The sequence below is a fragment of the Salmo trutta genome, chromosome 38, assembly GCF_901001165.1.
Source record: "Salmo trutta chromosome 38, fSalTru1.1, whole genome shotgun sequence".
Classification (NCBI taxonomy): Eukaryota; Metazoa; Chordata; class Actinopteri; order Salmoniformes; family Salmonidae; genus Salmo; species Salmo trutta.
In genome coordinates this window covers 20,429,785-20,443,481 of record NC_042994.1, presented here as the reverse complement: position 1 = coordinate 20,443,481, position 13,697 = coordinate 20,429,785, and the positions used below count along the sequence as shown (strand labels likewise).

The 13,697-nt window shown below is 41.2% G+C and overlaps 1 protein-coding gene across 4 annotated transcripts in view; it reads left to right on the top strand.

Annotated features, from left to right (window-relative positions):
- The window catches only part of LOC115178050 (potassium voltage-gated channel subfamily H member 1), an 84,521-nt gene that overhangs the window by 52,787 nt on the left and 18,037 nt on the right, over positions 1-13,697 (top strand). For 3 of the 4 annotated variants that reach the window (XM_029739072.1, XM_029739070.1, XM_029739069.1), the window contains one exon: positions 10,853-11,856. In XM_029739072.1, coding sequence (XP_029594932.1) covers positions 10,853-11,740 — 888 coding nt within the window. In that variant the 3' untranslated portion in view covers positions 11,741-11,856. Of the gene's footprint in view, positions 1-10,852; positions 13,163-13,697 lie in introns of those variants that run through there. The other variant, XM_029739071.1, reaches the window with a different exon arrangement.

The following is a 13,697-nucleotide window of genomic DNA, read 5'->3' as shown; positions in this document are numbered from 1 at the left end:
TTGTGACTTGGTGGTGGGGGGGTATACAGAATATAGCACTATTTGGTAAAAGACTAAGCCCATATTATGACAAGAACAGCTCAAATAAGCAAAGAGAAATGACAGTCTATCATTACTTTAAGACATGAAGGTCAGTCAATCTGGACAATTTCAAGAACTTTGAAAGTTTCTTCAAGTACAGTCGCAAAAACCATCAAGCTCTATCATTAAACTAGCTTTCTGTGCCACCAGAGATTCTGGGTTCGAGCCCAGGCTCTGCCGCAGCCGGCCGCGACCGGGAGGTCCATGGGGCGACGCACAATTGGCTCAGCGTCGTCCGGGTTAGGGAGGGTTTGGCCGGCAGTGATATCCTTGTCTTATCGCGCCCTTGCGACTCCTGTGGCGGACCGGGCGCAGTGCACGCTGACCAGGTCGCCAGGTATACGGTGTTTCCTCCGACACATTGGTGCGGCTGGCTTCCGGGTTGGATGTGCTTTGTGTCAAGAAGCAGTGCGGCTAGGTTGGGTTGTGTTTCAGAGGACACATGGCTCTCGACCTTCGCCTCACGAGTCCGTACGGGAGTTGCAGCGATGAGACAAGACTGTAACTACTACCAATTGGATACCACGAAATTGGGGCTCTCATTAGCACCGCCATAGGAAAGGAAGACCCAGAGTTACCTCTGCTGCAGAGGATAAGTTCATTAGAGTTACCAGCCTGAGAATTTACAGCCCAAATAAATGCGTCACAGAATTCAGGTAATAGACACAGCTCAACATCAACTGTTCAGAGGAGACTGTATGAATCAGGCCTTCATGGTCAAATTGCTGCAACGAAACCACTAATAAAGGACACCAATAAGAAGAGGAGACTTGCTTGGGCCAAGAAACACAAGCAATGGACATTAGACCGGTGGAAATGTGTCCTTTGGTCTGGAGTGCAAATTGGAGATTTTTGGTTCCAACCGCCATGTCCGTGAGACGGGGTGTGGGTGAATGGATGATCTCCGCATGTGTATTTCCCACCTTGAAGCATGGAGGAGGTGTTATGGTGTGGGGGTGCTTTGCTGGTGACACTGTGATTTATTTTGAATTCAAGGCACTTCAGCGATACACCATCCCATCTGGTTTGGGCTTAGTGGGACTATCATTTGTTTTTCAACAGGACAATGACCCAACACACCTCTAGGCTGTGTAAGAGCTATTTGACCAAGAAGGAGAGTGATGGAGTGCTGCATAGATCACCTGGCCTCCACTATCCCCCGACCTCAACCAAATTGAGTCGGATCGCAGAGTGAAGGAAAAGCAGCCAACTAGTGCTCAGCATATGTGGGAACTCCTTCAAGACTGTTGTAAAAGCATTCCAGGTGAAGCTAGTTGAGAGAATGCCAAGAGTGTGCAAAGCTGTCATCAAGGCAAAGGGTGGCTATTTGAAGAATCTCAAATATAAAATATATTTTGATTTGTTTAACACTGTTTTGGTTACTACATGATTCCATATGTGTTATTTCATAGTTTTGATGTCTTCACTATTATTCTACAATAGACTGTAAACTCTCCTTCCAGACTCACATTAAGCATCTCCAATCCAAAATTAAATCTAGAATCGGCTTTCTATTTTGCAACAAAGCCTTCTTCACTCATGCTGCCAAACATACCCTCGTAAAACTGACTATCCTACCGATCCTTGACTTCGGCGATGTCATTTATATCTCCCTCTCTGTCTTATATGTCCCTCTCTAACTTTAAGCATCAGCTGTCAGAGCAGCTTACCGATCATTGTACTTGTACACGGCCAATCTGTAAATAGCACACCCAACTACCTCATCCCCATATTGTTACTCTTCCTCTTGCTCTTTTGCAAGAGTGTTAATGCTAAATTGTAATTATTTCCTCTATGGCCTATTTATTGCCTTACCTCCCTACTCTTCTACATTTGCACACACTGTACATAGATTTTTCTATTGTCTTATTGACTGTACGTTTGTTTATGTGTAACTCTGTGTTGTTGTTTTTGTCGCACTGCTTTGCTTTATCTTGGCCAGGTCGCAGTTGTAAATGAGAACTTGTTCTCAACTGGCCTACCTGGTTAAATAAAGGTAAAATATATATTTTTTAAATGTAGAAAATAGTACAAATAAGAAAAAACCTTTTAATGAGTAGGCGTTTTAAAACCTTTGACCGGTTGTGTATATAAATGTCACTTAGCAAATGTTTTTATCCGAAGCGACATACAGTACAGCGAAGTGGATACATTTGTTACATTTGACGAGAGGGCTGCTTTCAACCTCTTGTTTTATAGTGCCTGCAAGATGGATGTCAAAAATGCATGAATCTTTAATATCACCTTTATTTAACTGTTACATCATATTCATTAAATAGTTATGGATGACTCATTCAACCTCAAACCTCGCCCCTGTAACTTTTCGCAGTTCTATCAACTTACCTGGCAAAAGAAGGTTTACAATTCATAAATGCTTTATTTAGGTTGTTGGGGCCCCATTCCAAGTATGGACAAGCATGCATTACTTTCACGTGAATCATTCATTGATGTCAGTGGGAGACTTGCAGGAAAATGTTTGTCAAACCCACAGATCTAAGGTTAGAAATACTGCCCCTTAGTGATGTTAATTGTTTCCAAATCATGTTGCACAAACCAAGGCATAAAGTAAAAAAACGTGATATTTCAGAAGGGGAAGTAACCTAGGAGGCGAGTGGGGGAACTCCTTCAGGGCTATGGTCAGATCCTCTTCTCGGTTCTGCTTTACCATGAAGATGATTTTTTTTATTCCCTTCTTTACCAGAATTCATAAGGTCAAGGTGAGAAACAGGAAGTGTGAAAGACCTCCAGCATTGCAGTTGAGTGCAGCAGCAAGGGACTTTGCACAAAAAGTGATTCGTAGACTAACACACAAGCTCTGGGAATATATTGTTACAACAGAGAGACATTAGTCACTTGTTCTATCACTGTCCATGCGCCAAGAATTGAAATTTGTAATCAGTCATTCAATTCATTTTCATGTGTATATCACTTTTTACAAATGAAGTGGTCAACAACAAAAAAGCATGGGCCTCAAATCCACAAAGAGCAAAGGTGACTGGAGTAAAAAAAAAACCCTTAAGAAGAACTAGACCCTTGAGAGGTAAACCCATACCTTTCTGACTGGCTGATCAGATAGTTCAGGGTTCATAATATTGACCACCAATGCCAGACAGTTGTCCTTTAAAGGCAAAGTCAAAGCAGAGCCTGGCAATGTTGCCAGCACAGCATGGTAGAAGCCAGCCAACAGGGATAAAACACACTACAATCATATTCCCTCACTGTATAGTATTGGGCAATACTTTACTACTACAATACAGTACCTACAGTACTACCACATACTAGAGGTCGACCGATTATGATTTCTCAACACCGGTACCGATGATTGGAGGACCAAAAATAGCCGATACCGATTAATCCGCTGTTTTTTTTACTTTTATTTATTTATTTGTAATAATTACAATTACAACAATACTGAATGAACACTTATTTTAACTTAATATAATACATAAATACTATCAATTTAGCCTCAAATAAATAATGAAACATATTCAATTTGGTTTAAATAATGCAAAAACAAAGTGTTGGAGAAGAAAGTAAAAGTGCAATATGTGCAATGTAAAAAAGCTAACGTTTAAGTTCCTTGCTCAGAACATGAGAACATATGAAAGCTGGTGGTTCCTTTTTACATGAGTCTTCAATATTCCCAGGTAATATTCCCATATACCTTTGACTATTGGATGTTCTTATAGGCACTTTAGTATTGCCAGTGTAACAGTATAGCTTCTGTCCCTCTCCTCACTCCTACCTGGGCTCGAACCAGGAACACATCGACAACAGCCACCCTCGAAGCAGCGTTACCCATGTAGAGCAAAGGGAACAACCACTCCCAAGTCTCAGAGCAAGTGACGTTTGAAACGCTATTAGCGCGCACCCGGGTAACTAGCTAGCCATTTCACATCGGTTACACCAGCCTAATCTCGGGGGTTGATAGGCTTGAAGTCATAACCAGTGCAATGCTTGAAGAATTTCGAAGAGCTGCTGGCAAACGCACTAAGGTGCTGTTTGAATGAATGCTTACGAGCCTGCTGCTGCCTACCATCGCTCAGTCAGACTGCTCTATCAAATATCAAATCATAGACTTAATTATAATATAATAACACACAGAAATACGAGCCTTTGGTCATTAATATGGTCGAATCCGGAAACTATCATTTCGAAAACGAAACGTTTATTATTTCAGTGAAATACGGAACCGTTCCGTATTTTATCTAACGGGTGGCATCCCTAAGTCTAAATATTCCTGTTACATTGCACAACCTTAAATGTTATGTCATAATTATGTGCAATTCTGGCAAATTAATTACGTCCTTTGTTAGGAATAAGTGGACTAAACAGTTCGTAATGAGCCAGGCGGCCCAAACTGCTGTATATACCCTGACTGCTTGCACGGAATGCAAGAGAAGTGACACAACTCCCCTAGTTACAAGAAATTTATGTTAGCAGGCAATATTAACTAAATATGCAGGTTTAAAAATATATACTTGTGTATTGATTTTAAAGAAAGGCATTGATGTTTATGGTTAGGTACATTGGTGCAACGACAGTGCTTTTTTCCCGCAAATGCACTTGTTAAATCATCACCCGTTTGTCGGAGTAGGCTGTAATTCGATGAGAAATTAACAGGCACCGCATCGATTATATGCAACGCAGGACACGTTAGATAAACTAGTGATATCATCAACCATGTGTAGTTAACTAGTGGTTATGTTAAGATTGATAAGATAAGTTTTATAAGATAAGTTTAATGCTAGCTAGCAACTTACCTTGGCTTCTTGCTGCCCTCGCATAACAGGTAGTCAGCCTGCCACGCAGGCTCCTCGTGGAGTGCAATGTTAGAGCGTTGGACTAGTAACTGGAAGGTTGCAAAAACGAATCCCCGAGGTGACAAGGTAAAAATCTGTTGTTCTGCCCCTGAAAATGGCAGTTAACCCCCGTTCCTGGCCGTCATTGAAAATAAGAATGTGTTTTTAATCTAACTTGCCAAGTTAAATAAAAAAAATCTGCAAATCGGTGGCCAAAAATACTGATTACCGATTGTTATGAAAACTTGAAATCGGCCCTAATTAATCGGCCATTCTAATTAATCGGTCGACCTCTACCACATACCACCACTTCCATGTTGTGCTACAATGACTACTACTGCTACTACAGCTACAGTGAGGGAAAAAAGTATTTGATCCCCTGCTGATTTTGTACGTTTGCCCACTGACAAAGAAATGATCAGTCTATAATTTTAATGGTAGGTTTATTTGAACAGTGAGAGACAGAATAACAACAAAAAAATCCAGAAAAACGTATGTCAAAAATGTTATAAATTGATTTGCATTTTAATGAGGGAAATAAGTATTTGACCCCCTCTCAATCAGAAAGATTTCTGGCTCCCAGATGTCTTTTATACAGGTAACGAGCTGAGATTAGGAGCACACTCTTAAAGGGAGTGCTCCTAATCTCAGCTTGTTACCTGTATAAAAGACACCTGTCCACAGAAGCAATCAATCAATCAGATTCCAAACTCTCCACCATGGCCAAGACCAAAGAGCTCTACAAGGATGTCAGGGACAAGATTGTAGACCTACACAAGGCTGGAATGGGCTACAAGACCATCGCCAAGCAGCTTGGTGAGAAGCTGACAACAGTTGGTGCGATTATTCGCAAATGGAAGAAACACAAAAGAACTGTCAATCTCCCTCGGCCTGGGGCTCCATGCAAGATCTCACCTCGTGGAGTTGCAATGATCATGAGAACGGTGAGGAATCAGCCCAGAACTACACGGGAGGATCTTGTCAATGATTTCAAGGCAGCTGGGACCATAGTCACCAAGAAAACAATTGGTAACACACTACGCCGTGAAGGACTGAAATCCTGCAGCACCCGCAAGGTCCCCCTGCTCAAGAAAGCACATATACATGCCCATCTGAAGTTTGCCAATGAACATCTGAATGATTCAGAGGACAACTGGGGGAAAGTGTTGGGGTCAGATGAGACCAAAATGGAGCTCTTTGGCATCAACTCAACTCACCGTGTTTGGAGGAGGAGGAATGCTGCCTATGACCCCAAGAACACCATCCCCACCGTCAAACATGGAAGTGGAAACATTATGCTTTGGGGGTGTTTTTCTGCTTAGGGGACGGGACAACTTCACCGCGTCAAAGGGACGATGGACGGGGCCATGTACCGCCAAATTTTGGGTGAGAACCTCCTTCCCTCAGCCAGGGCATTGAAAATGGGTCGTGGATGGGTATTCCAGCATGACAATGACCCAAAACACACGGCCAAGGCAACAAAGGAGTGGCTCAAGAAGAAGCACATTAAGGTCCTGGAGTGGCCTAGCCAGTCTCCAGACCTTAATCCCATAGAAAATCTGATGAGGGAGCTGAAGGTTCGAGTTGCCAAACGTCAGCCTCGAAACCTTAATGACTTGGAGAAGATCTGCAAAGAGGAGTGGGACAAAATCCCTCCTGAGATGTGTGCAAACCTGGTGGCCAACTACAAGAAACGTCTGACCTCTGATTGTCAACAAGGATTTTGCCACCAAGTACTAAGTCATGTTTTGCAGAGGGGTCAAATACTTATTTCCCTCATTAAAATGCAAATCAATTTATAACATTTTTGACAGGCGTTTTTCTGTATTTTTTTGTTATTCTGTCTCTCACTATTCAAATAAGCCTACCATTAAAATTATAGACTGATCATTTCTTTGTCAGTGGGCAAACGTACAACATCAGCAGGGGACCAAATACTTTTTTACCTCACTGTACAAAGTACATAACTATTAAGAAGATAAGTACCACCAACCTTTTGATCAAAAGACAAATCCTATAACAGGAGGTTGGTGACACCTTATTTGGTGAGGACGGGCTCGTGGTAATGGCTGGAGCGGAATCAGTGGAATAATTTCAAATACATCAAACACATGGTTTGATGCAATTCCATTCGCTCCGTTCCAGCCAATATTATGATCCGTCCTCCCCTCAGCAGCCTCCACTGAATCCAATGTGTAACACCTCTCCACCCTAGGCTGATTAAACACTAGGTGGGTATTGTCTGTCATCACCAGTCTCTCTCCATCTTCTTCCCATTATCTTTTTCTCCTCTTTATTTCCCTTTCGTTGTCTCTACCCCTCTCATGGCCTCTCCTTTCCCCTGATCGATCTGAAACCCAGCCCTGCTGCATGGGACCCGTTCTGCCGCACTGTGCAATAATGATCTCCTGTGTGAGAAATGACCCTGACTCGCTTGAGTAGGCACAGTGCTGGTCTTCCACCTGCAATACCCCATACTGCATCGTCTGCAGTCGCTTCACAGGACAGATCTTTTGACATTACACATCAGGATTTACAAAAATAATCCCTCTACTCTATAAAGTTCTTATGTCTTCTTCACCAATCGAAGATATCTCCATTAAGAAACTCTACGGAAAGTTTGCTGGTGAAGTTTCAGCCAATATTACTGATCTTGTGAGAAATCTGGGATACAGGTCTGGGATACAAGTCTAAATCTAATCTAAGTCTAATACAATAATCTGATTGACTACAGTATTTGTGCTGTATTTCCTAATAACACATTGATCTACATGATTTCATGACCAGCTGTTTCATAACATTAAACAACTAGCTACAATAATCCACTCTACAAAGCATTATGTACCAACTACTCTCTTGTTCTTCGTCTATGTTTTATTATACGACTACCAAGAACTTTTAAAATCTCCTGACCCAAATGTTAATCCATTGTCACGATTCAATTTCACCAGGTGAAATGGCTAAATGAAAACGACTAGGGTAATAAAGATATTGATTACGTGGTTAATGTCAAAATGATTCTGGAAAAGCCTCTGCAGTCTGCATGACCACATGTAATCATGATCTGAGAAAGGTCTTATTACTAACACAAGATACTGAGATTGATCTGTCACTACATGGACAACACATTTTCTTGTTAGCCATACTGAATCTCAAATAGTATCATGGTCATGAACAAATTAATATTAACTGAATGAATCTGCCACATTCCTAGAGACAGATAAAGATGGGGACAGTTATGGGCAATGTGGCGACTTCTTGTAGCCATGATTAGACGACATATTACAGGTGAGTAATTGTAGTGCTGTAATTTGCTGAAAATGGAACACTACAGCTGTAGTGCGGGCACAATTACCGTATAAACGAATGGTTATGGATGAAGACCGTCATGAAAATAAAAGTTACATTTTAATGTCACGTACACAAGTACAGTGAAATGCCTTCCTTGCAAGCTCTAAAACCCAACAATGCAGTAATCAGTATCAATTTAGTACTAAAATAACATTAAAGTACAACACAATACATACAAAATAAGAACATGAGTTAGCTATACACTGGGTCAGTTCCAATACATGTGCAGGGATACTGGAGAAGTAGTTACAGTGCCTTCAGAAAGTATTCATACCCCTTGACCTTTTCCAAATGTTGTTGTGTTACAGGATTCATTCAAAATGTATTACATTGATTTCGCACCCATCTACACACAATAACCCACAATGACAAAGTGAAAACATGTTTAGACATTTTAGCAAATTTATTGAAAATGAAATGCATAAAAAATAATTTCCATAAGTATTCACACCCCTGGGTCAATATGTTAGAATCGCCTTTGGCAGAGCTTTGAACACCTGGATTGTACAATATTAGCCAATTTATTATTTTCAAATATTGGCCTGTTGCAAACTACAACTCCCTACTACATTGCACAGTTCAGGCTAGATATGATTTATCTCTAGAGAAACTGTGCAATGTGTGCATTGAGTTCACAGAAAAAAAATGAACAAAATGGAATTAAAATAATTGAACAGACGTTGGTTAATCGCTCAGCACTACTTTTTAGCCATACTGAATCCTTCCTCAGGTCAAGCAGTTATCTCAGCTCTGGTCTGCCAAAAATACAAAAGATCTGATTGGCTGTTCAGAGGATTGTGCTTTATGAATACACAAATGTAATTTGCACTGTGGGATAGTCTATGCCTTTTGGAGCAGTCTTTGGAGAAGAGTCTGAATGTGTATTAGACATAGACGGTCTCTGTTTGAACAGACAGCTAAAGCTGCATTTTGCATGCTTTGAGATGGAAAGTTATTGTGACCAGTGCTTTGCCTTAATCTGGCAAGTTTGAATAAAGCGTTGCTTAAAGCATTTCGACAGGCATTGGGTCAATGTTAACCTCACCCACTTCACTCTAAAATATCTGATGTGACGAGAAAACCAATTAATTTCAGTTACTTGGTTAGACTAATACAATTTCAAGGTTTCAAATAAATGCTCTCAAACCATACCTGTGCTCATAGCCGCGGGAAGTAGGGGTGCTGCAGCACCCCTTGAAAAATCTTAAATAATTCTTTTTTTTGCTTTTTACAAAACTATTGCACTGGGCCTTTAATAGTCTTGTATTAGCAGACCGATATAAGATTTGTCCTTTTTGATTATGTTTCCTATCCCCAACATTACTTATTTATGTGTTTGTATTGTTTTATGTGTCACCTGCCATGATTTCAATGTGGTTCAATATATTCTTCCATTTTTAAAGGGGCCACACTTTGCATTTCCACTGCCTTGATAAATAACTATGGTGAGGGGTAGCTGCTTTACTTTTTGCTGCTACTGCTTTGTGTTTGTGCTGAGTGCAGCTAAATAAAGACCACTGTGTTACATAAACACAATGCAGGCTTCTTGTTCCTGTGAGCTTCCATCTGGCCATTGAAAATGAAATAATTAAATAAATGAATGAGACAAACAAAACCTGCACTGATATTTTTATGGCAGTGAATGGTTGTCCTCAGAGTAGTTGCCTCCTAGTCGATGCTAACGTGCCAGTTCCACATGTTTATAGTAATGATGTTGCACAATATTACCTACATTTGATCTAATTAAACATTACCACTTCCAAACTCTCCACGATTGAGATTTGAGTTACAGTCAAACCTGGTTAGTCAGTGCCAACTTCCCTTATGAGGCATTAACTATTCCCAAATGCCAACACTTTATTGTTCCGACACTTTTGCTTTATGAAATAATTACTGTACATCTTTCTTAGGACATCACCACCATCTGACCCTCCATGTCGAAGAACATTTCATGATTCGGGATATGCCCTTTTTAGTTCCAGTAAAAAGAGAAATCTTAACGCTACAGCGTACAATGACATTTTAGACGATTCTGTGCTTCCATCCTGTTTCAGCATGACAATGCCCCTGTGCACAAAGTGAGGTCCATACAGAAATGGTTTGTCTAGATCGGTGTGGAAGAACTTTACTGGTCTCCACAGAGCCCTGACTTCAACCCTATCAAACACTTTTAGAATGAATTGGAACGCCGACTGCGAGCCATGCCTAATCGCCCAACATCAGTGCCCGACCTCACTAATGCTCTTGTGGCTTGTGGCAAGTCCCAGCAGCAATGTTCCAACATCTAGTAAAAAGCCTTCCCAGGAGAGTGGAGGCTGTTATAGCAGCAAAGGGGGGGACCAACTCCATATTAATGCCTATGATTTGGAATGAGATGTTTGACGAACAGGTGTCCACAGACTTTTGGTCATGTAGTGTATGTTTGGAGGCTTAGGGACATTATGCTATTTTCCTTCAGTTTAGAAATGTTTAAGTCATAAGTGTCCAAAGAAATACTTAAAGTTAAAATACTTAAAGGGTAACGTGTTGAGTAGATGTAATGCAGCAAATTTCATTTTGGACCCAATGAATTTAAGATGGGCTTGATCCCAACCTGATATTCTGATTTCTTGTTACAGATAGTGTTCCGGAAGATCAGTGATGTAAAACGTGAGGAAGAGGAGATGCTCAAGAGGAATAACGAGGCCCCTCTGAACCTTCCTCCGGACCACCCCGTCCGTCGCCTCTTCCAGCGCTTCCGGCAGCAGAGGGAGGCACGACTGGCAGTGGAGCGAACCTGTCAGGGGGAGCCACCAGATGTGGAGAAGGGCACTGTCCACCTGGAGCAAACCAAGGACCATGAGGTCCTCGCCTCCACCAGCATCATCATGGTGACCGAGAGCCCTGCCACTCCCACAGCTTCATCCACATCTTTGTCTTTGTCCTCCAGGCCCTCTAGCCGAGTCATGCTTCATGCCCCTGCCATCCAAAACGGCAACCTCATAGGCTGCAAGTCCGCAGAGCCTGCGCCAAAGACCAAAAAGGGCTGGGGTTGTTTCAAGGAGTCTGTTGTGAAAGCAGGGTCGTGGAGCAGCGTTTCTAAGGCCGAGTCCATGGAGACCTTGCCGGACAGGACTAAGTCCCATAACGAGATGTCTCTCAAGAAGACGGACTCTTGTGACAGCGGTATTACTAAGAGCGACCTGCGCTTAGATAACGTGAGTGACGCCCACACGCCGCAGGACCGGAGCCCTATGCAGTCAGAAGGGAAGCTGGTTGTCTGTCCTATACCCGTACAGACCATGCACGCCTCTTTCCTGGAGCTGAAGCAGGAACTTAGGGGAGACATCGGGTCTCTTAATGGCCGCATGGCGGTGGTGGAGGCACAGCTGGCCGAGGTGCTTCAACTACTAAAATCGAAAAAGGCCTCTAGTTCGAGAAAGGCCTCTCACTCATCCAGTTTCTTTGAGATGTCACGACCAGCTTCCCCCAATTCCCATAAGGACGACAGCTTCTCACAACCTTGACACTGCATGTTTTGGCAGTCTATGCAGTGTTTCCCAACTCCAGTCCCTGATTACCCTCAACAGCAGCCCCAACATCCTAGAATTCATCCAGGAGCTGGCTGCGGTGTCGCAATATTGTGAGAGAGGTTTTGTGAAGACTTGGGCAGTAAGATGTCCCTAAATTAGTACAGATGAGTAATGAGGGATTTTCTTACCATTTTCTTATTATTATTAGATATAGGGGTAATCTGGATTTAAAAAAAATGCACATCTGGATTATCTCTGCACCTTGAGGCACATACTGTGCGATATTCCATCGATCTAGTTTTGTAGGGGTTCAAACTGTAAACCGCATAAATAACGCATTTGTTGTCTAATTTCTTTTCAATTGGATTCGTTTTAGTTTTAATTTGGTCACACATTTCACATGGTAAAATGACTAACCCCTTAAGGAGGTTTTCATAAAATCTGTGCACTCAATTGGAATTAGCAATAATATTTTATTGCATTTTATATAGTTTTTCACCAGGTCTCAAAGCACTTCAACTTGCAGGGGGTGATGTGGCCATGATAACATGAGCAGTGTGGAGCAGCAGCGAGGATACACATATCTAAAATGACAATGTCCATGAATGGATTTGCTTTCATTATAGTTTGTCAAAGGTTAATGTATTACTGGGATAAAGTACAATCTTGTAAAATAATGATGGATTGTTATGTTGGATATCCATCACTGCCCAATGGCAGCGGGTACATGTACATAAGCACAGTTGCACAATATGAACACATACCATGTGTGGTATAATTTCAGTGGGAAAGCTGGATATTTTGAATTTTTGTGTGTGTTAAATGTCCTCGCATGCTAACATGTTTGGTCATTATAATACGGTATGATGCTAAATTTAAGTTACACCAAAAATACATGTTTGAGCCATTTCTAAAGTACGCGTTTTCACCCCCATCCAACCGTTATATTATTAGTTTTTTTCCAGTCAACAACCAAACAAATGTTGCTATGCTAGCTCAAAGCACACATTGGAAACAACTGTAAACTTGTTTAGTGAAGCAAATTTACACAAAAATCTCTTGAAAGCATTGTGGCTTGTTATTTACACCATTGCTCTCTCCTTGTGGTATTAAAATGAAGGAAAAATCATGATTGTGAACTTTCAATGTATGGTGGAAACCATGGCATCTTTTCAACCAACATCCATCCTAAATTGTCATGGGAAGAAATCAATATGAATTTGTCTAAACTATGAAACCTTTGTGCATTTTTGGTCATCACTGTTGATATAATATGCAAAGTATTGACATCTATTTTGTGTCTTTCGCATTTGAATTGCAATGTTAAAGGAGTAAAAGGAGATACTAGAATTATTGGAACCCTTGATAAAGATGGGCAAAAAAGATTGTATAAAATAAATAATACAAATACTGAGCTATATTGTATGTCAAAGAAATTGGGAAAAATTATATATTTTATACTAATACAATTGCTCAGAGAAAGAGATTTTGTTTAACAAATAATAATAATTTTCTCTAAAAAAAGATAGGGGTCAAAATTATTGGCACCCCTGTTTTTAATATACTCCGGCACCCTCCCCCTTTCGAGGATAACGGCACAGACTTTTTCTGAAATGTTTTATGAGATTGGAGAACACATTGGGAGGGATCTTAGACTATTCCTCCATACAGAATCTTTCCAGAGCCTTGATATCCTTTGTCTGCGCTTATGGACTGCCGTCTTCAATTCAAAATACAGGTTTTCATTGGGGTTCAGGTCCGTAGACAGATGGCCGTTGCGAAATATTGATTTTGTGGTGAATTAAGCATTTCTTTGTGTATTTTGATATGTGCTTGGGGTTATTGTCTTGCTGGAAGATCTACTTGCGGCCAAGTTTCATCCTCCTGGCAGAGGCAACAAGGTTTTTGGGCTAAAATGCCCTAGTGCAGTACTTGGTAAAGTTCATGATGC